The following is a 27,904-nucleotide window of genomic DNA, read 5'->3' as shown; positions in this document are numbered from 1 at the left end:
TCGGCAAGATGAGAAATGCAGACACATCAATGACACCAGGGTGGGGTTTTTTTGAAAGACTCTCGAATTTTTATAATAATTTTTTGCTACACAGGTAAGAAGATTTATACAATAAAATTTTCAACTGAAAATACCTTTTCACAACAGTGGAGCAAGCAGTAACTGCCATGTGTGCATTTCACAGTACATCACTACCTAGTACAAAGATGGACAATACCACAATTAAGATCAGACACACCCCTCTGCTTATCTGCCGTCCAATCTCATTCCATGGCAATGGAAGAGTTTTCCGCACAGGTCTTTGCAAATGAGTTAACAAATCGAGCCTCTACAGCTTACGGGTCCTGCATAGAAATCTCCACCCCTGCAAGACGGTAACAAGACTATTCCAGCACAGTTGCCTCAATAGTTCAACTATTTAACACGTAGTCACGAAGATCTACACAGATACGCACACAGGTACAGGTGTCAGAGCTATAACAAAGAGCGAGTCTACATTCACAGATGTAGATCCCTTCAGGTCACGTCTGAAGATGGACACTGACCAGCTGTCCCTGCTTTAATTCCCTTGGAACCGAGCTGGCGCAGGTGAGGGAGGCTCAGTACACACCACAAGCTGCGAGCAGCCTTCGAGCGTGACCTGGAATACACCGGGTACCGCTGGTATTCCTCCACGACTCGGTGTCCCACCCCCCCAACCCCCTCCCCGCACCCAAACCAGACTTGCAAGTCGGGTACGACCCTAACGCAGTAATTTTCTAAGCTAACTTTTACAAGCTGACTCCAGATACCACCTTCCACCAGCACGACACACGCAGACTGGTTCTTCCCGCAGCAAGAAAAGGCAGAGTCATTTTCGGCAGAGGTCCGTTCCTGTGGGCACACAGCTGGCATGCCTGCTCCTGCCCCCGTTCTTTCAAAGAATCTTGTCATCTTTTACCAAAGGTGAAAGCTACCCCTCCCTTCCGAGAACAATGGCTTCAATGACAATTAAGTCCAAAAATCAGGCCCAGCACACCAGTCACTGCTTTGCCTTTTTCACAATGGTGCCAACAGCTGATATGACTGTAGTTTTGGATCCACTTGCGCTGGTTGTCACTGTGACAACACCTGGCAGCGTTGCGGTAGTGGTGAGGATGGTGGGCTGAGCTATTGTTGTTACAGGGATGGCCGAGTCCCACTTGCTCTTCCTCTTCTGGGCATCTGTGAATTTGATTAGATCAAGCAAATGAGGATCAGCGTTACAGTAAAGGTCACCAATCCCTTCTCAACACCCTGTCTTGTCAACACTTAATGTACCACTACTTGACTAGACAACTTTCTCTCACATTAATTTCAGCACAGGCTGGCAGTAAATGTCAAGGAGGAAAGACAAATTTGTACCTTAAGAGCCAAAGTAAAACTCTACACACCTGTACTCCAGCCAAACGGAAGACTGGTTCACTCCCTGCCCCAAAGCATATTTAACAGAGCACACGTATCTCAGTTGCTCAGGTACAGGCACAGGACACACAAAGCAGCCCCCAGTGTTTTTCTCTCTTCCTCCCAGTTTAAAAGGCAGGCTGTAGGCAGAATGATTTTCAGTCTTTCCAAATCTCTTGGGATGTATCAGCTCCAAGAATACTCTAGAACCACAGACACCAGCAGTTTCTTGACCCACTAATAAACCTCTTCACTATCCCACCTGTCCCTAGTCTTTCATTCCAGAAGGGCAGCTATGGGATGTAGGGACTAGAGAAAATCTTGTCTATCAACCTTTAGAGGAAACGCTTTCTTGCATGTTACACACAGTCAGTAAGGAGCCTTCCGGGTTTCCAGGAAGCACTAATCCCAGCATTACTGCAGCTTAATAGGTACAGTGACAACTGTTCTTTACCTCCCACAGTGGTACTGGCTGTTGTGGTTGTCGTAGAAGCAGCGCTTGTTGTTGTACCCTTTTTAGTGCCTGTCACAAATTCAATCTGGGAAAGGAGACACACGTAGAAGAAAGGGGAGAGGATTGAAAAAAAAAAATAATGAAGTGTTAAGATATACAGTCTTTTTTTTAACCCACATTGCCTGTGATTTTTACAAACAGCTTTAATGTCATGCAGGAAAAAAGATGCAGACCTCAAGCCAAAGCATACTGAAGTCACGATTGTTAAGGATTGCTGCAGCCCAGCTCCCAGGTCAGATAACAAACACATTTTTATTGTAACTGGTATAAGCATAGAAATTTGCTATAGCTCAGAAAGGATAGAACCTGGTTATTAAAGAATGTAAAAATTTAGTTAGAAGTTCCTGTTCTTCTTCCTTTAAGTAAAATGCAAGACAAGTCCCTACCTGCACAATTTACTGCGACTGCATCATAGCAGGAAACTTAGCAACAGAGCTGCAACAGCATGCAGTCTCATATTTTCAAAAATGCAGATACGGGCAAGGACGTAATCAGATAGCTGGGCTACTGTGCAAAAACCAAAACAAGTAGCAAGACACAACACGCACTGCAAGAAAAAAAATACCTCCATGTAGTGAATATGAAAGGAGCCTTCTGCAAGGTTAGATGGCAATCTCTGACATTGGACAGTTTTCTAATGCCAGCTACTAGCTTAAAGGCAACACCACTGAAGGACAGGAATAAAATCTTCCTAAGCCCATCTGTGTTCTTTTTGGAAAATGTAAGAACGTGCATTTTGCAACAAGCCCAGTTAAAGTTTAAATAGGCCCGACATTTACGGAAATTAGATGTAAGGTGGCAATATCAAGGAGAACAGAAGGCAGATACTGTCTCACAATGAGATATGGCGAGGTGAGGATTTTAAGCTATAACTAGGCTATGCCACCAGGCAAAATGTCATAGACGAAGAAAAAAGCTGTCCCTTATGCATTATCTTGCCTGTACCTGGCTTACTGAATACCATTTTAAGAGCTCTGGTTTAAAAATACTGACAAACAGAAGGAAATCCAGTGGAATAAACAACCGAGAGAAATGGACCTATAAGGGCAAACAGCTTGATCTACGCAGCTTGGAAGAAGACAGGCAGGAAGAAAGGACAGAACCAGGGAAAACCAAACAGTTTTAGCACAAAGCACAGTTTGTAAGGAACAGCAAAGCCACAAAATGAATTCACCAGGGAAACAAACAACAACCCTGCACCTGCATCTCTTTTGGTTTTGAATACCTTTGTGCGTTCCTTCTTGGCCTTCTCCAATTTGTCCATTTCAATCTTCTGAGCTTTAGCTGAGAAAGATCAGAAGTTACAAGAAGTACTAGGAACAGTAAAAATCCATAGTTCTCTTGCACTTACACATTTTCATCATAAACAATCAAAACCTTCAAATTGTGTATAGAAAATTAAACTGCCATGAAACCAACCACTGCTTTTTAATGAAAGCACTACTGTGCTAAATTCATGACTTAAGAGATGAAAATGTTGAACAATCAATTTAAATTAAAAGGCTTTCCAGACTGACAAAGCACCAATAACATTCAGGCACATCCAACCAGCATGCAGTAATGAAAGAGCAGAATGTGATGACTTCTCATTTATAAAGGAAGCGAAGACTCCAATGCAGTTAGTAAACTACAAAACATAAAAGGCTGCTACAACAACAAAAAAACCCCAAGAAAAACCCACAAGACTTCCTGGAATTACCTAGAGCCTCGTAATATGAATCTTCTGACCAGCCATGAGGATCAAACATGTCCTGAAGGAAAAAAAAAAACGAAGTCAGATTAGGGCTATTTCCACATATACCTAAAATACTTTTGAACTGGGTTTTTGTGTATATCTGTTCACTGATGATATTCATTAATAATTTCTTCTTGTATCCCAGTGACACAAAGATCACGTTAGACCTTCTTTTATAGAACCATGTGCTGTCATGAATGAAGAAACAACTTTGAAGCCAAAAGGATGTTGGAATGAAGTCATGCGTTTTTCTGCTGCTTGGCTTCTTCTTCCCCCCCCGCCACCCCCCCCCAGCAGGTTTTGTTCAGAATCAGATAGCAAAGTTGGAGGCACTGAGGCTCAGTACCATGCATAAATGTTCACTTCAATGCAGAGAATCAGACTAAAGTTCCCTTAAAGGACAAGCAGGCTCAAGAAAGCCTGAGGTAAGACCTTACAGCCCTGTATTATCTTTTACCCACTCCCTTGCCAGTTAAAAAGTATTACACCTCACCTTTGGATAATTTGTACCAAGTTCATCAATTGAACAAAACTGGATCAGCTTTTCATAGATGCTGCAAGGAAAAGACAAGAGGTCAGAGCAGAGCTATTGAGCTAGAAGTAAATGGAGGGGTTTCAGATTTGTTAGTGGAAAGATACTGTCACCTCTTCACACTGCAAGAGTAAAATCAGAACCTGGGAAGCTATGCTTGCTATGATTAACGTGGCATGCCATTAACCACATTATTTCCCACTTCCATCAAATTAATCTCCCAGTTCTCAGAACAGACACATCTTGTAAAATACTTCATCCAAAGCCTGCATATGTACAAATCTAACAGCCACACCAACCCTAGCTGTTGTCCCACAGAACACAAAGTTTTCCTGTTTCAGTTACAGTCAAATTATGTCTGTCCTTCTCATTTTTGAAAACAGTAATACTTCTTGCTCAGGATCCTGTTCCTGCTACAACTCCGACAAAGATCAAAATTCTTGGAATTTGCTCTGTGGTGGTTTGGTCACAGCGGAACAGATGGTGGCTCACCTAGGGTTACGGAACTCCTTTTTCCTCTGAATGATGTAGTTCATATCCATACCCTCTTTTATTTTCCTCTCATATAGTTTTTGAATTTTATCCTAAGGGAGAAAGAATACAGGGTGAGCCAGTACAGAAAGGAGGAGCACACCAGCTGACTACCAAACACATACACGTGGAAACAAGCCAACTGAACCAGTGACCTGCTTGCATGGAACAAGGATTCCACCTCTCCCCTAAGGCCAAGCAGGCAGATTAGTACAGACACTCCCTCCTCTAAGGTCTGAAAGTATCTTCATGAACTGTCTGGATGGGTAAGGGAGTTGATCTTTGCACTTTCTGAAGGCTTCAATGATTAAAGATTTGCATTTGAGGCAGTAGTGCACACTCCTTCTTCCCAGTCTGTCGTTTCTGCTTACGGCTGTGACCGTAGAGAAGCAGAAGCCAGCTCTGAGCGGGACAGGTGAAACCCACAAAGGTTCTCCCAAAATTGACAGTGACCACAGCACCCACCTTCAGACTCAGGTGCGCACCTAAAAAACAGCTGCTGGGCTACACTGCACAGGAGGCAAGGCTCACGGCTGTGCCTGGGGAACAGAGGAGCAGAGCCAAGTTCTGCTGGAGAACTGAACCCAGTGGATCATCAGGTACAGCTGGTGGTGTCTGCTGGCAGCCAAACACTCTTAGGAGCAATGATCTTGTAACTCCTGCTTTGGCACAAGTGCCCAGTTAGATGGAGTCAGCTTCTCTTTGCAGATCACTCACGTAAGGTATGAGGTCTATCGGTATCTTACTGAAGCCGTAAGCCCCTGCACAAGGCAACTTGACTCAGGTTGGAAATGTCAAGCGGTCTACCCTCCAAAAAGACTGAAAGATTTTAAAATAAACATGATTTTTTTGCTTCCTCAGCAATGCAGCAAAAGATCTTAAAAGTATTTTTACTCTGGTGATACTGAAGGGACGACAAAAGCAGAAAATTTCAGATGGAATATAAACTTAAGTGGTACTACTAGGAGAACAGTCTCAGTAATTTTCTTCTTTTCTTTTTGACACAAATTTCTCACGCACAGGAGGTATATAAAATAAGACCAGAGGCTAGGCCTTCAGTCTTTCAGGATGGGAGAGTTGAGTCAGTCTTCTTTTGTTGCTTCTGGATAAGTCACGTCATGACTCCCTCTGTGTGGACTTTGAATACTGAACTGACTATTCTCTAGGCATTTGCTGATGACTGAGTAAGACAGGATTGTTAAAAGCTGGTATGAAACTTCTATTTCATCAACCTTAAGAAAAACTTCATAAGATAAAATTTCATCAGGTCCTCACAAAATTAACAAGAAGAAATGACACAATCTCCATACCCAGCACAGCCATCGTGAGGTTTGAAGAAACAACGGCAAAAAAGTGAATTTGGGGGAGTAGAAATGATTGAGTAGATGTTCCCTTCTGTCCCCTCCCCGTGGAGGCAGCAATATGATTCACAAAGTCCACAGAAAGGGAACTACTCAGTCAACTTTCTAGTAAGAAATACTCCCTTTGGCGGAGTTCACGATGCAGTTTATTAGAGGAAGAATCTGACAGAAGGAAAGAGCAAATCAACAGTGAAAAGCCTAGAACATTTTGCATCTCTAAAGAACAATCCCACCTCCTTGCTCAAAGCGCTCTAAGATGTGGTTTGACCTGCTAACAGAGGACAAGCTCTCCTTTGATTTAACATAGTAAACTGCTGTCAAAGGGGAAGAAAATCTGCTTTATTCTGTCTACTCTCTCAAGCTCTGTGCATTCCTCAGATCTAACGCACTCTAACTCATTGATGTCAGAACAGTAAAATCCTCCTACAGCACAAGAGGAGTTACGGGTGTGCCCAGGTACACTGTGCAGAGAAAAAAGCGTGATCTGAATGGTTAGTCATTCCGAATCACCACTGCACATCGGTACCTTACTTTATAGAGGATTCCAGAAGTGATTCTTTACTTATATTTCTACCGGGCAGGTAACTGCAGTTAAAACTCAAATGGGCGGTAGGAAACAGCAGCCCCTGCTCTTTCATTTGCCCTCCATCGAGAGGAGGAGGACAGAGCAGAAGTTGGTTACTGCAATTATTTGGGTGTGCACCAGAGAAAACACGCATTTGTTTTCTTTTGCTGCCTCTAAGTTACTAGCCTTCCCTCTAAATGTTTATAATTTAGAGATATGTAGGTGGAAAAGGAATCCAGTCAATGCTGCCTCAACTATTCCAGTTAGGGGATTCTCAGACCCGTATAGAAAAACAATGACTTGTTCTTTCCTACAGAGCTGAATTTGCTGAGGTAAGAGGATAGCAGCCTTCACAGTAAACATTGCTTCTGTGTCACTAGTGGGATCAAGAGCCATTTTTAAGCTTAAGTGACCCACAGAGACTGGAAAACAGCTTTAAGCTACTTTGAAATTCCTAAACTAGAATCACTGTGAAGTCTAAAGCATTAACACAGTGCATTCATAAACTCAGTGTGGTAAAACCCCAGCTTCAATGCTGGATTTTTGACTTGTGGAAAAGACTGAGCAGAGCTCCCAAATATCCCCCCTCCCTACTGAATTGCAAGCTTTTTTTAAAAAAACTAAATAGGAATTATACCAACCTGCAAGTGGTTAGAACATCTGCCAGGAGGCTCAGGAGGGATTTTGATCTCATCTGGAGACATGTTCCGCACTCTCTCTGAAAAAGAAGCTATAGAGAGCAAACTGGGCATGAGTTCTAGCAATATTGAAGGGAATTTAAGCCATGCAAATCATTAAACTTGTTTTACGTCCTTGCTAGTGCTACTTTATCATGAGAACCGACGGGTAAAGGTAACAGGGGAATGCTGTCAACTGGTACTCGTGGCATTTTCAAAGTGCTGACCAAGAAGCAGCTAACCTGAAGATTAGGTCATTAGAAGAGGGATGTGGTGCTTGCTTTATTGTTATCTACCCTACACCACAGCTCTGTGCGACAGCCACGCTTAAAGCTTTATTTTCAGGGGTCTCTTCACCCCAGAATGGAAGTGTAAAAAGCTAAGCTACTTCCCACTCCAGCTGCAATTGTCGGTAAGATCCAAAGGCAAAGGATCTTCAGAGGAACAAAGGTTGGTTCAAGGAATGCCTCTCTAAAACCCTGCGCTGTGCACCACGTACCGAGCCCTCCACTACTCCGGGTTTTCTGTACGCACTTTGAAGTCCTGCTCTGAACAGCACAGATAACCTGGAGCCTCTGACAAAACTTGTGCCAGGATACTTAAATAGAAAAATCAGACTGTGTATGTGGAGGATCACGAGATCAATCCAAAGCAGCCTGACTCATTGCCATTTTGGGGGAGGGGGGTAATCACTTTGGGTCTTATTTATTTCAAGACCTACCTACATCAACCAAAATGGTTCAAGGAGGGAACAACCCTCCCCAAGGCTGTCAGGAGTCAGGAGTTAACCACAAGAAACTACATCTCATTCTTAAATTAATGTTTCCTTAACAGGCACTTTGATCTTTTCTTACAGTCAGACTATGGCCAGAAAGAACAGCTCGTTCTGCAGGACCAAGAACAGACCAGTTTTAGGGACTGCCAGATGTTTATAGCTGTTTGTGTTGGGATATGCTATTAGAGTACCTGATTGCCCTGTAAAGATTAGGTTACAGTTATCAGCAAAAGAAACTGCCAGGTTTCCCCCTGTTGCTTGCTACTTTCTCACTATTATGAGAAAAACCCAGTCAGTTCTCTAGCCAACTCTTGGAGCAGAGATTTGTGCCACATTTAAGCAGCTGGGATTGTTTTCAACCATAATTTGTACAGGAACACATCTCAGAGCCATAGTCTGTAATGGATAAAAAACATAAAAGGAACCTGACACCAGCACACAAGTTGTATCAACCAAGCCATTCACATTTGCAGCTCCTTGATTATACTATACTATACCTTGATTACACATTCCTCGGTAAAAGCCGCCTGAACTGCAGTTCCAGCACGCCCAACTTGAGCTCCTTTGACTGAAGCCCAGAAGGGCCCAAAGGACAGACCCTGGCGTTTGAACATCGTGCTCTCCTGCCTTCCAGCACAGAGCGTTGGATAGCTGAGGTTACAGATAACCAACGCTACACACATTCAGTGCTACTACAGTTTCCATTTCTTTTGTCAAAATGTAAAGCGCTAAGGACAATATCCTTCGAAGACGCAAAGCTGGCAGGCGACCGCTCATTCTGTTTGATCAAGATGTTGCTGAGGGTTAAATTCTTCAGCAGTTGCTAGCAATGAACAAAAAGCGTGCTTTGGCAATTACTAAGAGGGTGCCTCTATGGAAGAAGGAAAGCTTGCCAGAGCCCCTACAGAAAGGCAGGCAAACTGGAGCTCCCTGACAACAAGGCAGACATTTGTTATAGGTTACAGCTTGTGGTGGGATGGGGAAGCCTCTAGTTTAATTAGAGTTTCAGGAACCCAGAAAGACGGTAGCAAATAGACAGAAGTGTGCATAATAGACAGCACACCAGGCTTTCCGGAAAAGGTGAAAGCTGATTAATGGCTTAAGAGGTTCACAGCATCAACACAAAAATTAAAAAGGTCACCAAATCCAGACTTCATAAGGCAAAGAAAGGACCTTGGGGGGAAAAAAAAAAAAGGCTATCTCCAGACTAGACATCACATAGGCTCCTTACCTTTGCAGATGACCGGAAGAGCCACAGAGAAACAAAACATTTATGAGAAGAGGACCTGTTAAGAACTCCTGTCTAGCCAGCAAAGAAGTCACAAAGTCCTAAGAATATGTTCAGCAATCAATTCCAAACTCCCTTGAAACAGAAATAATACTGGAGGCAGAACAAGAGCTCCCAATGAGACAGTATATTTTGATGCATCTGGTTTTGGTGCTCATTTGCTCTTTTGTTTGAGCTATGTGAAAACAACCATTTATAAATGTTATATTGATGGGGAAGGCACCTCTCAACGGCTTACAAAGAACTGGAACTAAGACATCTTTGTCTACTGCAATCCTGCCATAGCTGCGTGCAGCTGAAGACTGAGTCAGCAGCGAACCTACGTGCACCTCGCAATCTGAGCACAAACATTCATCATTACTTAGTTCATCACACTGCAGCCAGACTGAGAAGCCACATCATTAAGAAGAAAAAAGGATGAGTTTAACCCCTTCAGGCTTATTTACAGCAAGGAAGTACAAATTATCCATGCCCTCGAGCAGTCCTCAAACTTCCTCCCCAAGCAGACAGCAGAATGGCCGATTCCACCAGCTTTTTCCCTAGAGGAAGAAGCAGCTGGGATTATCATTCAAAATAATGCTGGAACTCGCATACATGGCCACAGGCTCTTATATAAAAGATTTTGTGTTTTCAAAATCTCAGGAACAGCTTTCCACTGTCTATACAGCAGTGAATGCAGATGGACAGCTAACAACAAGGTGTGTCCTCACAGGATACATCCAACCGCTTTGTGCATCCTGTTATTTCTGCCAAGATCAAAGTTTTACTTTCATATGAGTCATAGGTAGTGACACTGGCTGCAGTCTCTAATTGTGCCTGTGATTTGCTGGCTCACAGTCTAGAGGATCTCCATGCAGGAACCTCAGGAAGTTGGCTACTGGCAGGGTTAATCACTACGGGCACACCCAGATTCTGGCTCAAAGTAAGTAAATATCTTCCCTTAATCAGATTCACAGCCCAGATAAAGAACTAAAGCCATAAAGCAGATCCCATGACTCAGATGGGGGTCCAAGAAAAAGTACAAGCCAGTCCACCGCCAGGTCTGCAACTCAACGCATCCTGCTGCTGGAGGACGCTGCCACTGGTGCTTAAGTCTGTGCATTCTCCTTCCACACGCTGACCTAAAAGTTAAAAATTTCATCAGCACAAGCAACAGGTGCTTGTAGGTTTTTATGCAGCCAGCATGCACGCAATGGCAAGGCAGGGATGTTCAGCTGTGCCTGGGCTCTGCACAGCAGGCCAAAGCACAGCCAACTATCAGGGTATACCTAGCAAAGATTCAGCATCTCAGTAGTCAAAGGAGAGTATTTGCTCACCAGATCTTGGCAAGGCAGACAGTTAAATGGAAATGCTGCATTTAATGGGCTCCAGTTTAAGACAGATGGGTTATTTTGACTAGTATACCCAACAGTACAAAGACAGGCTGCAGAGCAGCACGGAAAATGCCACAGCGCAAACCGTGCCCTCAGTTCCAGAAGGAAACAACTGCTCACAGTCCAAAGGCTACGCTGGAGACATGGATGGGGGCACACAGGAGCTTTGTTTCCTACAGATGGGTAGGCACTTTTTCTTAGTGCAGAGAAAACCAAAAGAATGGAGAGCTCAGGAATGGAGAGCTGGCTGTACACAAGCAGACCAGGGTGCTGATCATCTGAGGTCTGGTAAAGCATATCTTGGGTCAGTGCCCTCGGTGAATAACCCTGATCCCCAGGAAGGATTAAGAACTCCTGTCCCTTTCAAGGTTCACTTGTATGCAACGTCTTAAGCGGCCACAAGGGATTACAGGCAGCATCAGGTACCAGTTTGTCCATAAAGGTCACACAATGCAAAAACCCAAGCAAAGACCTGGAAGGGGTGATCAGAGGGGCATAGCTTTCCCCTGGAAACATGCAAACCAGTGGTGCCTGGTCTCTAAAACTGCATTCTTTGGCACTCTAATCAAGTCTGCTTGGCATAAACCAGGGTGTGTGGGTTTCTGATTTCCTGGCACCAGAACAACCAAATCAGAAGGAAGAACTGAAGGCAACAACATGCCAGTGACTCACCCAACCATGGAAGGACACTAGTTCCCTTTCTGCTCTGTGGGCTGAGAAATGCAGAAAGTGACCTGCAACTCAGCCATACTTTCTGCTCTTATGAACACTGACTTTGTGCTCAGATAGCCTAAGGGCTGCAGAAAACATTTCTTACAGTCCAAAAGGTAAACAACCATGCTGCAACAAACTTCAGGGCAAACCCCCACATCCTAGAAGTATTATTTTGCAAGGCCACAGGAAAAAGCAAATGCAATGTCCTGCCAGCACCACGTACTCTTCAGAGTGGTACAAAAACCCCCAAATGGACAACAGTGATGCAGAAATCTGTCAGAGTTAAGCTTCATATACACTTCTTCCTCAACCACAGGGAAGTCCCCTCCCATTCTTTTGGGCTTTGATTACGTGATCACTACTTCAGCCTAAGTCAGGACAACCATGCCTTTCCCAGCTGCTCATCCCTACTGCTTTCTTTGTGCCAACTCTAGTTCTCACCTACCATGCACTAAGCAGATCAAGGAATGGATCCAGCTGGAAGCCTCACAGGGTTGGGGAGGAAGAGAAAGGGAAGGAGCAGTGCAGGTGGATCTCAGCTGGCTCTAACTCCCAGACCAGCTCAAGGCACAGAAACCTTAGCATGCATCCGGGGGAGGTAAAACAGAAACATTACTTTTGGCAGGAGCCTACATTTGTGCTGTACTTGAGCAACTGCATAGCCACGGACGTTATTAAAGGTGACGCTGAATAACGTAAGGTTATCTTTTGAGAAGGGCAGGCCCACAAGCTTTTAATGCAAAAAGCAGTGGTGGAAAACTGTCTAAGGAAGATTTCAACTTCCACATACTGATATTACAAAACTCTAGATGTCCAGACTGGAGATGCTATTGCTTTGTGTCAGAAAAAATCCTGCACCTTTTTCCATTCAAGAATTATAACTAAAAGTCAAAGTTCCCAGGAAGGGAGTGGTTCTCACATCAAGTAACTTGCTCTTGCAACAGTTCCTTCTCAACTAGATAAGATATGGTCTAATGCAGATCTACAGAATTCAGCATGCTATGCCTGCCGACCTCTAATAACCTGGTTCTGCACAAAGCTAGCCTATACGCTGCTCTGTGTGTGCTGCTGGGAAAGGATTAAAGATATATTGCAAACCTTAATCCGGGTCTCGGACTCACCAACACTGTCCACTCACAAGCACGTGACACTGTAGTTAAGTGCTCTCTGTGCAGCTTTTAAGACTGCATGAAAGTCTGGGCTATCAGGAAACAAATGAGATTCAATCTTCTCATCTCCTGTGGATGGAACAGTCACTGGGGAAAAGGAGACTAACAAAATTGTAACTTGAGCCTTACACCTTAACTAAGTCTTCCCACGACGTTGTTTTATAAGTGTAGAGCTTCACCCGTATGTAGAGAGTAGAAGGGCAGTTGGCTTTCAGATTTCCTCTTTACTTTTTAGCTTAAATGCTGTTGTCTCATCTGTATTTCTAGTGTGCATTTTGAGGCAGAGCAGTAGTTCGGAGAAAGATTTCTGTTGCATTCTATGCTGGTTAAAGCAGTTTTACCCTCTAAAGGCTGAAAATTCAATACAACAGTTGGGTTGGTACAAAACCTGGGCAGGCCAATTGAAAAGGACTTAAGTCCAAAACGTAAGGAGGGATGGCTGTTTTAAGAGTCACAGCTTAGCATCCTAGTATTTATTGTATTATTTTACATTTATCACACATTATGGCTGAAATATCACACCTTGACAAGCTGACTTGAAAGATAACTAAGCAATTTCTAAACTCGTGGCTTTTAAAGTTATATTATTACATGCTACCACACAGCTGTACTGGTGACCTCAGAAACAAAGGGTTAGTTCAAGATACTCAAGAGCTTCAACATAAAATACACTTTCTGCACAGCTCCACAGAGACCGAGCAAAGGATACTATTTCAAGCTGGTGACCCTGGGCTTTCCAAATTTAAAAACAGTGCAATGAATAAGTGAGATGTCACAAAAATCAAGGAAGTTTTAGTAACCATTAGAAAACATATGATATGCTGTGTCAACACAGCGGCTATAAATCAATATGTGGATCACATTTAAATAGTCTATTTTAGGTAAGTTTTTGAAGGCACAGAACAAAGTATCTGTCATCATTCCCGGTTATACTGGCTCACATAGAGGTGTCTGGACAAAGCTACCGCTTTACTGGTATTAAGCTCATCTAGAAAAAAATACCAACACTGCCCTTTTCATATATTACATGTCTAAGATATATGTAAGTATTTTCATATTTTTAGTCATGGTACCTTTCTCCCAAAAGAAGACTTCACTGAAAATATTCCACTGACATAAAGCATTTCAGGTAATAATACAAACTACAGCATTGTCAGGACAGAGTAAAGATGCTTTTTACAAAAAGAGGGAGCCTAGGTGGTCTACTTTGAAAAAAACACGTGAATAAATACTTCTGAGCAAACTTACCAACTAACTCCTGAGGATCTCTTTTCTCCAGTTCTGAGAATTCCTGGGAGGAAGGGGGAAGAAACAGATATTAGTCAAGGTATGTTTCCAGCCTAAAAAGCTACCCTGTCCATTTGTTTAGAAATTTACACATTACTTCTGAGAAAAAAAGAATAAAAATTCAAAATGAAATACAAGTTATTAGATAGTTGGGCAATGTTTGTGCCATGGAAAGTCAAAGCCTAACAGCATGCTGTTTCTTTTCAAAGCCAGCGTCTAAATTTAATGAATGAATTAAGGCTTTGTTTCAATGAGTCCTGGACACTCTGCTCCTTTTGAATTCCACAAAAACTGCTGTACTTGAAGCCTTTCCTCAAAACAGCTCAAACCATAGATTCTTCATTTTTGGTGACTGACCCTTGGCACCAGCCAAGAGTCAATGTTTTAGAGCGTAGCTAACTAAATACAAACTGGATCAAGCCTACAGAAAACTACTTAAGCCCTGGGAATGCCTGCCACAGGCCTGTGCAGCTCACAGTCCCCTAAGCGTGGCCAGCAGGGTGCATTCCCCAGAGTAACATAAAAACCACTTAAATGGTCCCAGAGCCAGCAGCAGAGCACAAATTCAGAGCAGCATCTGATCAGCCTCTCTGCAGACACCCAGGGCTCCGCAGGGTCCCAGGCTGCAGAGGTTCACCAGTTGTGCTTGGTGCCAGAATTCACTTTTGTAATTGTGCCATTCAAGGCTTTGGCTGATAAATCCTCTACAAATCAAAATGCCAGGGAGCATGGTGGTGGTGCAGATCCTGTATTCTGATTTTAGAAGAATGCTCCCACTGCCAATTCTCTCTTGGCTGCTACTTTCCAGGAGTGATACAGCCAATCTGCTCTACCAGACACTCTCAAGGGCAACTTCCACGGGCTTGTAATATGCTGTTTGGAGATCTTCTCAACACGGCTAATCCCTCCTTAGTTATATAAATTAAGGCTGCTTCAGATGCAAGAGCACAGCAGATGTTTCCACCACAGTCTGCTGAGCTCCAGGAGCTGTTATATAGGATAAGACACTCTTAAATATGCTTTCACTGTATTGAGACCATTGTTCAAATATTCTGGTGCTTCCGAGAGACCCCAGGAGAGTCACAAGTGAGAACAAGTTCAGCACAAAAAAGTTTCTGAAACAGTATCAGCTGTATCCCAACACTGCCCTCTCCCCCCTGCCTCCCTCCTAAAGACCTTTTGTGACTCACTGGACTGTGTGTCCAAAATTCCTCAGTGGCTCCACACACTGAAGCTATTCATTCAACCTGACGCAGACAGAATGCTGCCTCCTTGCTGCTTAGTAACCGCTCTCTAAATCCCCTCCTTCACCCATTTCCAACCAGGTGAGAGATGCATAAGGTGAGGAGAAAGCAACAAGGTCACCAAGTCAGATCTGGGAATAGCCTGTGCCAAATTCACTGTGAAACCCCACTCATTTCCAGAGAAAGCCCCCTGGAAGCAGAAAAACAAATTCTTTGTGTGGCACTAACTGCTACAGGGCACTTGTTATAGCTATTCATGGAGGGAAGGGGGGGGGGGGGGGGGAAAGCACTGTTTCTCCGCAAGTACACTTGGATCACTAAAATATAAGACTAAAGCTATTCTAGAAAATAAAAGAAAAAACCCAGCAGTACACTGAGGAGCACACATCTTCTTGCTGGTCAGCTGGCAAGGCCCCAGGCCCTTTTCTGAGCTGGACTGTAGTGTAACAGCTCCAGCGCCTCTAAGCTAATGCACTTGGTGCAGCGTATTAACACCTCTTCTCCCAGAGTCTTCAGAAAGAACAGCACAGGCAGATAAAAATTTAAGCAGAAGCATGACATTTCAAAGCAGAAAACTTACGCCAAAAGAAGGAGCACTCTTTGGCTCCAGCCAGGAATCCAGGGAATCTAGGCTGTGTTCTCCACAAACCTACGCAGGCACGGCATTAACGTGGTGAGCTTCAACCACATCGACGCAGCGTTAACGCCGTGAGCCTTAGCTTGCCACCAGAGAAGTGGGGGCAATTCTGTGGTAACTAACAGGTTGTAAGGACAAATTCAGATTACCATGCAGGCTGGAGAAGTTTATAGAGCTACAGACAGAAGGCAAACATGTGTCCAGGCAGCACACAGTGACTCATTAGGCAGTAAAAAGATGCGGTCAGAAGGATGCTTTATGCCCTTCAGGGGGAAAACTTGCTAGATGCGTAATTATTTCAGTTTTTCTTGCTTTGGTTTGAGACAGCCATCAAATGTTTGTTGAGGTGAAAGGAGGGAACTGCTTTTGTTCCAACATTGGCTGAATTACATCCTGCACTCTTATCTCTTCAAAGTTTTAAGTGGACTGAGAGGGAAGAGGAAGAGATGGGCTACATCCCTGAGCACCTCTCGATCCTTCCTCTTACCCAGCTCTATATTTATTATTCCATTATCCTTCCCATCTTCATCTGCCCACTTGTCCTTTCACTATCCGAGAACACAAAGGCAAGAGAAAAAAAATCCCCCAAATGACCAATACTGCCAAGCAGACACTTAAAAACCCAGTGGCACAGTCACATGCAGGTGCTTCAGACATATGCTAAACACCCTCAAGAAGGATGCCCTCATATTTGGCCAGTTATCGGGGTATTTGCTCTATTTCTGAAGTTGTCAGAAGCCCATTTTCAAGTCTCCTGTAGCTGCCTGGAACAAGCACCAAGCGTAAGCACACAGTTCTCAGGAAACATGAACTACTACTCTGAGATATATTTGAGGGTCAAAACCTCTCCTGTCTTACATCAGACAGATCTCTCTAAAATGTCAGGTGCGTTAAACAGTATGTTTTATGAATTTCCAAGATCATCAGTAAGTTTGCCTTCACCAGAATTAAGTTGGTCCATTAATTTGTACCCTTTCATCCTAGAGCTACAGCACAAGTCTGCCCCATTTGTAACAGGCTAAATAAAGCCAGTCCCAGCGGGCTGCCGCCGTGTATTTCCCTGGCCTCATCACCCACACCCATTTCACCACAGCTGCTCTAGCAAGCCTCATCTTCACATCCCCAGGCCACAGCCAAGACATCAAGAAACCCCAGAGCTACACCAAGCAAAAGAAAACAAGTTCACTAACATATTACAGCCACACCTCACTGCCCAGAGGATATAAATTTTGCTTACTGATGAATTACTGTGTACCTACACCCACTGCTCCATCATTAACAAGCTGAAGACATCAACACAGCTTTTCATTAAGTCAGACTACTTTCAAGTCTCTTAAATGCCTTCAGAAAACAAAGGGATGACCAACTCTTCCTACAGTGCTTGTTCGTATTTGCTCAGTTTACTGGCAAATGCTACGGTGAGGAAAGTATCAAAAACTTGACCAAAGACAGAGTTTGGCAGACGTGAGATTTAAGAAGTCTTATTCAAACCTCCAAGTATCTATTGAAGATCCAGAACTTAAGGACAGTCTAAAAACCTTCAGTGGAGTAATCACTCAACAAGAACTGTCCTACAGTCCCTTTTAGACTAATTTAAGTCTAGGACACATGGTGAATACGATGAACTGATCGGAAAAGACAGCATTTAAAACCAAAATTCTGCAGATCTAATCTAATATAAAGTTGAATGAAACAGAGTATCACCAGGTGGAGAAACAAGGTACAATAAACATTGCACAGCTGCTATCTTTTGGTTGGGAAAGGGAATAAATACTTACACACAGATGAGGGATTTCTAAAGGAACTTCGAGGCATTTAAACAATGGAAAGTAACTGGATTTTAAGTATGGAGGTTACCTAAATCCATTCAGGGAAAGGTGATCTTTTTGTAGATTACTACATCATCAATATCCAGTATGCTATGAATCACCTCACATGACTAGCACAACATCAAGCAGGGGAGTGGTTCCAAGTGGAGGGGATTTTATGTCAAATCTCTCTATCAGAGCAAACGTATGAAAGCTATTAAAGCCTTTAGAGTTTTCAAGTATCTCAGAGCCACAAGCATCATTTAATGGGTTCATTTCCATTTGGATCCCGATCACTTTCAAAAAAACTAACACAGTGAAGACTTCACTAGTGACACCTTCCAACACTGCACAATTCTCACAAGCCTCACCTCTGAAAGTCCATACAGGAACATCTCTGAATTTGCTTTTGCAGCCAGTCTCTCTCTACTTGCACAAAGTCAGCCTGGACACAGTAGTTATGCTGAAAATTCTCTCTACTATCACGGAAACACAAAACTCAGAGGAAAAAAAAATAGATGTTCCATGTTCATTCTTATCCTCTAGTTATTTTATCCCATCTAGTGTTACATGATGACGTCTAAGAATAGCTAGTTTGAGTTAAAAAAAAAGCGCAGCAGTACTGTACTTTATTTCTCTTATGCACTCAGCAAGCTGATTTTCTGGCTGTTACCTACTTTGCAGCCTAGATTTCACAAGATCAACTGTTTAAGGGCCTAAAGCCAGACAGCCTTGCTCCAGCAGACCTACTGAAAGGAGTCAAGGGATGCCGTGATGGTTCAGAGCCAAGCTGGAAGAAGACTGAAAGACAGCAAGACAAGCAGGAGTCAACCCCCTTTTCCCTGATCCTGAGACTAATGAAGGGCGCAAACTGCTACAGGCAAAGACAAAGTATTAAAAAAAACAACAAGAAAACACCCCTACTTTATAACATCTAACTGGGCTGCTAACGTAAAGTCACAATTTCTGTGCTTCCAAGAGCAATTCTGCACAGCAGCATACAGTAATTCCTGCGTGTGTTCAGGAAAAGGTTTTCCATTTTTTCTACTTCCAAGACAAATGCTTTCTCCAAGCCCTGGGCAAGGCAACGCTGCCTGCAAGAGCCCGACTGATATGAAGCCAGCTTGATGGTTCGGTTTTCACGTATCACAATCAGTTAAAAAAGAGCAGCAAGCTGAAGGGGCATGGGGGTGTGTGTACACGCGTTAAGAGAGCGCTGCATTTTGGCTTGAGATTTTGCCTTGCTGAGGTGAAATACCAACCATCTTTTCAGTTGTAGAGTGTTTCCACTCAGTTACATTAAAAAAAAAAACAACCAACAGTCTCTGCTCAGGTTCCATGGAAAATAAAAACAACCAAACAATGCTCACAGTGTGGAACAGAGATTAAAGGAAGGAAGCAAAATATGAATTTGAGACCAATGAATTCAAATTTGGAAAGGCTTGCCCAGAACAGCTTTATTTAATGGAAAGAATGGACTGACTGACAACAATGCTTGCTAAATCCTTCCTGAAACAAGATCCATAAAGCCAGTACAAAGCTCACATCGAAAATGTTAGCATTAACTGTCACTAAGAGGTACAAATTCAACCATCAATTTCTCATATAAGCAGTTGCATACGTTAGTACAGGTGCACTTCAAACTACAAGAAGAAATGATTGAACAGGGTGGCAGGAAAGATACAGACCCAGAAACTGATTGCTTTAAATAAAATGCAAATTGAAAGAGGTGGAGAAATTGATGCCAGACTTGCCACCACTCAGTAGTGTTCCTGGACTTGCAGACAGCTTAGCCCTGCAGCTTCATTTTTCTGGTGACTTCCAGTTATTGTTAAAAAGAAGTAGCTAGGAAGCTTCCACAGTACCCCTCAATAATTTTTTTTTTCTAGAAAGAATGTTCTTGCATGGCAGAATTTCTTCTCTTCCTCAACTATTCCACCTGATTGCTTGCACATAAATAAATTTAACACCAACTTAAACTGACAGCCACAAAACATATAGACCAGTCACACTGTTGTCATGCTAGTGGATTAGTTTGAAGATATTAATGCAGAGAATTTTTCAGTGCACTCCTTCCACTAGTAGCCAGTGGACAGACCTACTGCTGTAATAGTTGTTACAGTGGATTTCTCTCATCTGAGCACGCACCAGCAATGAGTTTTTGTAATTTCTCCTCCTCCCCACAGTTCAGACTATCTGCTGCAGTCCCAACATATTAACAGCCTCATTTGTTGAGTATGATGGAAAGACACTCTGTAACAGCATAAATTATTAGAAGAGTTATCTAAGCTGATAGTGGCTTTGCCAGAGCAAGCAGGTAAAAAGTTTATATGCAGCCAGCAAGAGAAAGACCTCTCCAAACCCTGGCTTACATCCTTTTTTTTTTTCCCCCTCTTTTTCTTCTTTTCCTTTTTAAAGGAACATGCTAGCAACTATGTTCTTCCTTTTCTACAAACATCAGATGTGCTTCCGGGAAGAGAACACTGGAAACTTCTCATTTAATATTAAAAGTGCATGACAAGAACCGTTTCATTTCTTGCTCGGCAGATCTACCTGCTGTCGGTGTGCTACCAGGTTGAGGGCAGCAAACAGAGTCCATGTCAAGTGTATTCACAGTCCGTGGAACAGAAAGCAAGGAAACAGAAGTACAGTGCTTTTATTCCTCCTGCCCCCCTTTTTCTTGTATTGTGAGAGAGGAGAATCCCAAGAGAAAGCTCAAAACAAGCACATTTCCTACAGCCATATCCTGTTTGCCAGCTCTGATACACGGTTCCAGGCAAAATGCCCAGTACAGGGTAAGAAATTTAACTAAGAAAAAAAAAAAACACTGTAGAAACTACGATCTACATACTAAGAGAAGCACAGCAGCTCAGAAATAAGCCACCTATAGGAAAAACAACCCCATATATCCAACCTTGAGTGACACATGTACAGTCTTTACAAACCCACCTATTTTGAGATACTATTGTCACAGACAAAAAGGGAAGGAAGACCAAACCAGGAAAGAGTCAACTCCTGAGACATTCCTTAAGCACCTCATCAAAACAAAGAATGTGTAGCTGAACATTGCCTTTTACTTTTCAAGCTACATTAAGTCTAAGGCTCCACCTTGATTTCATTTCAATTTCCTTGAAAAAACACCAAAAAACCCCAACCAAGACCTGGCAAAATATTTCAGTGAGAAAATGCTTTAGAAGGGAAGCATTCATAGCATAAAACACCTTCAAATAGCTTCTTTGAAACTCGATTCCATTCACCTGACATACGCTATCTCAATATTTGACAAAGATTATTTGTTAGAAGTAATTTCCAGTCAAGGAACTGCGTGCCAGAACTCTCACTTTCCAAATGGAGGTCCAGTTAATAACAGCTGCTTTTCGACAGCACCTTGGTCCCAAAGCTACTTGCATCTGTTGGGTGCTTCCTCTCTCTTCCTCTCTGATGCCAGGGGCCCTTCAAGTTTAACACTTGCAGATCACCCTGTGCACAAGCTTTACCAGACCACAGCATACAGCCTCTCCACAGCACGGACACCAGCCAGGCTGCAGTGGTGTAAGTGTGTACAACCGTCTGCACGGAAGATGGCACAGCCCCTGGGAGCACACCAGCAGTGAGCGCAGCCAGCAGCACAGCTCCCAGTGCTCGCCACCTAAAGCTACCATGGTCTGCAGAGACCTGCCTTGCTCTGCAGAGCCCCCAAATCCTGCTTTGAAGTCACTTTTGCTTCCTACACTCAAACAGGAATTCAGAGGTTAAATAGCAACACTGCATGACAGAGCTTGAGGTGTCAAGCTACACTGATTTTTAACGGACTGTTGCAGTGCAGAATCAAGTAGAAAGTGAATCTGGGCTGTGAGAAATCTTAAGCCTCACAGCAGCAAAAGAAAAGGCTCAGGAGAGCTGACAAAATTAACTTCTTGCATAAGCTTTCTTCCCTAATACTAAAAATTCTTCTTCCTGGTTTGGAGCAGAGGCAAGGTGTAAAAGCAAGTATCCTCACTGGGATATGCGCTCGTCCATGAATGGATCCCACAGTTTTTGCAGATTTTGGTCCTTCGGCACCCAGAATAGGGAAGCTGGAAGAAGCTATTTTCAGGTATTTTTTGGTATTTGAGGCAATCCTCCATCTGTGCTGACTGTTCAAACTCTCACTCTGACACGCACCAACATGAAATTCAGAACAGACTATTTCAGTACAGCAGACAGAAATAATTGCAACAACAGAACTGGACTTGAAGAACTTAGACCTTTATCAGGTGAAATATGCAAGGGGAAGCAGCTCCAGAAAGGACTTTTCTTCAAGTTTAAAGACAAACAGAAAAAGCCTGGCTCTTCCTTCGGAGAAAAGCAAGCCACACCTGTGTCAATAATCTGTGGTATTTAGTACTGGAGGGAGTGAAGAGTCTGCCGCAGCATGTATGCCTGGCGGGGAGGAAGGAACAAGCATGCCCATGGACATGTCTCATCTTCCAAACAGCTCAAGAGCTGGATTGAAGCCAGAAGCTCTAAAGTAGGTAAGCCAGCTTCAGAGACCAACAATACTGTGATTTATCTCCCTGGCAGACGGAGCTGGAGACACAGAAATATACTGGGTGATGCCACATGCGAAACTTTTTTTGTTTCCTGCATGCCAAATTGTTTCACCACTTTCTGTGACTTTCTGGCAATAACTAAGGTCAGCCACCTAGTTAAAAAAATGGGAAGCAGGTTATCAAGTATTTTAATGCTGAGCACTCACTGTAAGAGGGCAGCCTTAGAAGCAGAGTTAACCATTACTCCCTCTAAAGGCCCTCTGCATGTAACGCTGCTACACTGCCAGACTTTCCGGTTCCCTCAGTGCTGGCAAACAGTGTGCCAAACCTAAAACAAGGGGAAAATAACGTAGAGTTGGAAGTGCAAACAGCATTTTACACAATTATAAAGAAGCTGGAATACAGAAAAGATGAATCTAAGACTGCAGTGCTTATCACTGGCACCTTTAAGGCTATGCTCACGGGCAAAGGAAGGAGTGCGAAACAAGCTGGAGATCTATCTTAAACCTAGCTCTGGAAACACAGTTCACACTCTGAAAGTGTTTACAAAGAGGTGTGCAGCACAGCCACACATAACGCAAAGCCATTTTTAAAACACAGCTGCTCTTTTGCCAGTTATGCCCATCAGAGGCCAATATTCACCCAGACAGCATCAAAAAGCCAAGAGGGGCAGGTAAAAAATAAAGAACATACATTTTTTTTGTTTCTGATGAGACACTAGAAGTGCCTTTCTACAACACACATATAAATAAGTTATATCCTACCAGATCCGGCCACCGCAAGACTAGCAATATCCACAGAGCCACTCGAACCATCACAGAGTGCACGGCTTTCGCATGGCACAGCAGTTTTAAAACATGTTCTTCAGTTATATGACCTTTAACATATTCTAAGTAGAATTTTTAAAACTACCTCTCAATGCCTGATATTTCCTAAGCAACTTAGGAAATCAAGCTGGCATAATTTACCACCACTGAAGTATAAGATTTAAATTATTTTCTAAAGCTTACTAAGCCAGCTCCTTTTATACAGCTTGCCAAATGGAACAGCAGTGCTTTAACAATACAACTTTTCCCAAACACAATTTTTCCCTTTCTTTGGAGCAAAACAGTTATACTTGAGGTGAAAGTTGCTGCCTAGGTTCAGGCACCTTTTGAGAATCTGGCTTGATGAATGCATCTTGAATTCAGAAAAATTAATATGCCTTATCAAAATAAGCTAATTACAGGGATTACATTACTGCACACACCCCCATTTACTGGTTCTCAGCACTTACCATTTTTACTTTAAATCAAGATAATTTTGGTATTCAAACAAACAGGTTAATGGGCAGGCAAGATAAAAAAAGGCATTGCAATCAAAAGCCTCTATCTAAGTATTAGTACACACCTACGCATCATAATACAGTGAAATTACAGGTATGCCGGATCAGTAAAAGCTAAACGTAATAAAGAGTTGATGATTATCAAGAGGTGGAAACATAGTATTCCTCTGAAGATTTGAGACCCTTCTGCTAGATCCCAGTTTGGCTGCCTCACCATACAATGCCTCAATGATGCAGAGGGGACCCTTAAAACAAAACCAGAAAAGGAAAATGTCAAGGTAGCCACCTGTTTTGAAAAACTGTTACCATGTGTGAGGCATGCACTTGCCAAGGGAGTGGCAATATTTATTAGCTTTCCTGCACTAGCTAGTCCTGATACCACAATCAAGGCTCAAGAGTTAATGATTTCCCCCTGTGAAAACTCCAGTAAGCCAAGCTGCAGGGCTGGTCTCTGTCCTTGATCAACACTTGCAACCTGTTATGCATCCAGCCCTACAATATGACATGCAGAATCCCCCAGGTGAGACTTGGAGCACAAGGTCAGTATTTCATTTAAGTTTTGTTTTCCTTCTTGCTGCAGGGCTGGTCCCTTTAGCAAGCTCTGAAGGCTTGCATCGTATTACTTCCTCAAGGCTGTAACCATAACCAGCCGCTGGCAAGAGCCCAAGCAGCCTGCACTCACTGCACGGGCCACTAACCCTCAGCATCCCAAACCGCCACTGCCAGCATAACACCAACCTTCGGACCTATTTCCAGTGTCCTTTCTTTTGTAACCACAGCTCCATCACCTGAGGAAAGGACACAAAGAACCCATCCAAGCTGTGGGATTCCATCTTTTCAACGCCACGCCTTTGCCAAGAGCTTCTGTTGACCATTTATTTTCCCTTCTGAGCAGAAGGCTCTGTTTCTGAAGTGCTTTTAAGACAGATGCTTGTTTACGATTGGTGACCACTCACTTAAGAGCTGGGACCCCAAAGTGATTTTGGGCACCAATATGTCCTGTTCCAGAGACTGTGCACATCCATCCGTGAAATTTGGAAAAGCAATTAGTTTTATTTAGATTGAAACCTCCAGTTCCATGAGTGCCTGAAGCACTTCAAAATGCAGGTACAGGATGTGACATATCTAACCAGACTTGACTACTTAAAGACGAGGATTCTGCTTTTTGCTGTGAGCACACAGTGTTTGGGACTGACTCACAGGTGCTCAGTGACAGTGAATCCTACAGGCCAGAAATCTGCTCTGGAAAAACACTTTCAGACACTGATGAAGCTTAATTATTCTTCTACTCCCAAAGAGGTGTATAGAGAAGTCTCTGCCTATCTCTCTGAGAGTAGACCGAAGACAGCAGTTTGACACCACAGTGTTTGAACTTGAAAAGCTTATTGTGACTTGCTACTCAGCAAAATTAAAAAAAAAACACAACACAGGAAAGCTGCAGTCCCATCTAGCCCTTTGACTAGATGGGACTTCACCTCTTGTGAGGAACAAGGGCTGTACAGACAGACAGATGCACCTTCATCAAGATCAACAAGGGCATACTCTCTGGAATCAAGATGAAAACCTGAGATAAATACAAACACCGTAAGTGGGGTAGAAAAATATGTCCCCAGTGGGGCCATCTGAGGCAGGCTCCAAATTCCACTCTCCCATCATCACTTTACCAGACAGTTTTTACATCATCCCCCATTTTTGGTCTCCTCGGTCTATACCCACAACTCACACTAACCAAACCTTCTGGAGGTTTTACATCTGGTACTATCCAAGTGCAGAATGAGGCCAAATCACAGGATGTACTAGCAACAAGGGAACTCCTCCACACAATCTGGCTCAAGCGTCCTGGTCAATGATTCAAGACATAATTACAAAGTAGTTCATTCACCATATGTACAGAGAGGCAAAACAGGAGAGAAAATGCTGAATGTGTATTGAAGGCTTGAAATTACTATAATTAGCTGATAAATTGCAATGGTTTTATCTCATTCATGCATTTTAAAGGATTTACCATCTGTGTACAGTCAGATTCAGACCCTGGAAAAGCCCTTGCCATACGTAAAGGGTCTGTGGTATCTATTTAAACATGTTTCCAGGTTTGTGATGTCTTACAATGAAACTGATAGAGCAAAACCAACTACAGCAGTCAGCTGGGACAAAACCAAATAAAAGTTACCTGAAAGTGTTAGCAAGCTACAATCAAGTGTCTCACTGTAAACCCAAAGTGCGGTAAAAAGTAGCTACAACTCTTACTAGCTGTCGTACGAAGAACAAGGAGAACACTGCCACTTGGTGGAAAAGGAGGATAGGAAACATTTGTAACTGCTCCAGGTAAAACTACTTTTAAAACGATGTTCCATCTCCCCCCGTCCCGAGTGAATTTCTTAACAGCATGGCTAGTACAACTCCATCAGTGCCCCACAGAATGCCACATAGCAACCTGCCTGCTCCATTACCAGCCCAGCACTGGGCTGCCCAGCGGTACACTGCATAGCGAAGGTGTGCTTTTATCTCTCCCCCAAATGCCAGCTGGCTATTTTAGCTAGAATGAAAAAAAACCCCAAGAGGCCAGAGGAGGCTATTCCCTTCTTTCACTAATGTATGAAGACATCTATTAAGGATGACATGAAAGTCTGAAACTGCTATAGTTCAGCTCTGCCTCCCTCCTGTTCTCAAATCCTCACCTTTCATGGCATGCTAGGATGGCAGGAATTGAATTTTACTTTTTTTTTTTAATTTATTTTTAACTCTAATTTACATTTTCAGTTCTTGCAGAGTATATGCAAGATACAAAATGCTTTTAATGCATTGCTTCCCCACTGAAGCTGAAACACTGCTCCGTGGCCATTTGCAGATCTTCTTCAAAAAGTCAAAATGCACCCAGACAGTGGCGCACAGAACTCGCTGAAATGAAGATGCATTTTAAACAAGCCAACACGAAACATCAGCAACATATTAAAGCAGTAGCCACAGAATTCAGTGGTAAGATTTCCGTAATGCATTACACAGACAAGAGCTACTATAGTCCGATTTCATTCTTTCTCTCTTTGCCAGATCTTTTCTCCATTGCCCTGCAGTCCCAGAGCCCTTTTAGAGGAGACAGAAATGCATACAACTGCAACAGGGCCCGACTACAGAGGCTGTGGTGATGTACGCCAAATTTCTCTTTCAAAGAAATCTCATCTATTCTTCTTTCACAGTACACATTTGAATCCAGCAGTTTTTACAGAAACATCTTGCTAGCATGCTTACCAGCCACAACAGCAAAAATGCAGAAGTAGAAAAATCATTAAAGTGAGAGATTACCTTTTTGTCTCTTCCAATTTATTTTTCTTGCAACAAGGAAAGGAGACAATACATTCCATTGCCAAAGTGCCTCCTACCTGTATGCCAAAGGCATTAATGTAAGACTTCACCAGCTGCAATACAGCTGCCAAGATTTTCGCCTGCGTATCACCACAAACCCATAAAAATATTGTGGAAACTGGAAGAAGGAGCTGCTATAAAACTAATTTAAGCAGAATAGCTAGACACATTAATTTCCCTTCATCCTGTCCTATCAAAGCCCTAAGCCAATTCAAATGCTCTACGTAATTTCAGTTTGCAGCACAGTCCTCTGATTTCCTTAGCTGAGCTTAGAGACTGTTGGCATCCTTGAGGAAGCTACTGGATAAAACAAAGGCTCTTGCAATTGCCATTCACTTGGTATCCCACAAGGCTGCTTATATTGCACGAGGAACTGAACCAGCATAAAAATTTGAGCCCAGTTCTCTACAAAGTTTCAAATGGATTTGGTCTTTTGTCTGTCTTCCAGCTTTTAGCCTGATGCATGTGTCTATGTGCTGTTAAACACCTGCTGTTCAACAGAAACAAGATGTAATCCCAATATAAACATCACTTCAACTATTTATAACAGCTGTCATCTGGGGGTGTTATTTCACTTTCTTAATTTTCAATCAACCTTTAAAGAACTGCTTCATTCAGAAGGACAGAAAGAGAGTTGGAGACAACTGAATTGATTTTGACACATTTCATAACACCCAGGAGCATATGAACATTTATTCATTAAGTTATTCTAAACAAAGAAAGTATTGCAACTAACACAGGTCCTAAGAGAATTCTGTACTGAATACTACATCTCCCAGATCACTGCAAAACAGGTGAGATGCTGTCAGAAAACCTCCCTCAGATCTAATGCACAAGATGACCGAGTTCATGAATGCAGATCTCGATCGTGACTCAGCCCATAGCCTAACTGGTTGACTACTTTTGGCAGAAGCCAGAACTAAAGTTAAAAAAAAAAACAAAACACGTTACAACTACAAAAAGGAAAGTATGAAACTAGCTACGGAAGATCACAAACGAACACCAAGCCATGCTGTTAAGACTTACTCCTCTTGTACTAAACTTCCCCCCCCACCA

General features: G+C 42.9%; 1 protein-coding gene across 1 annotated transcript in view; it reads right to left on the bottom strand.

Moving 5' to 3' along the window:
- Positions 1 to 42: 42 nt before the first annotated feature.
- Positions 43 to 27,904, bottom strand: part of LOC119157421 (SAP30 binding protein) — a 31,457-nt gene continuing 3,595 nt past the window's right edge. Inside the window, 8 exon segments of the mRNA XM_037408346.1 lie at positions 43 to 1,203; positions 1,877 to 1,961; positions 3,162 to 3,220; positions 3,636 to 3,687; positions 4,165 to 4,225; positions 4,696 to 4,787; positions 7,302 to 7,390; positions 13,905 to 13,947. Coding sequence (XP_037264243.1) covers positions 1,022 to 1,203; positions 1,877 to 1,961; positions 3,162 to 3,220; positions 3,636 to 3,687; positions 4,165 to 4,225; positions 4,696 to 4,787; positions 7,302 to 7,390; positions 13,905 to 13,947 — 663 coding nt within the window. The 3' untranslated portion in view covers positions 43 to 1,021.

This window comes from Falco rusticolus, chromosome 1, assembly GCF_015220075.1.
Source record: "Falco rusticolus isolate bFalRus1 chromosome 1, bFalRus1.pri, whole genome shotgun sequence".
NCBI lineage: Eukaryota > Metazoa > Chordata > Aves > Falconiformes > Falconidae > Falco > Falco rusticolus.
The sequence above is the reverse complement of the archived record's forward strand: the minus strand, read 5'-3'. Positions and strand labels throughout refer to the sequence as shown.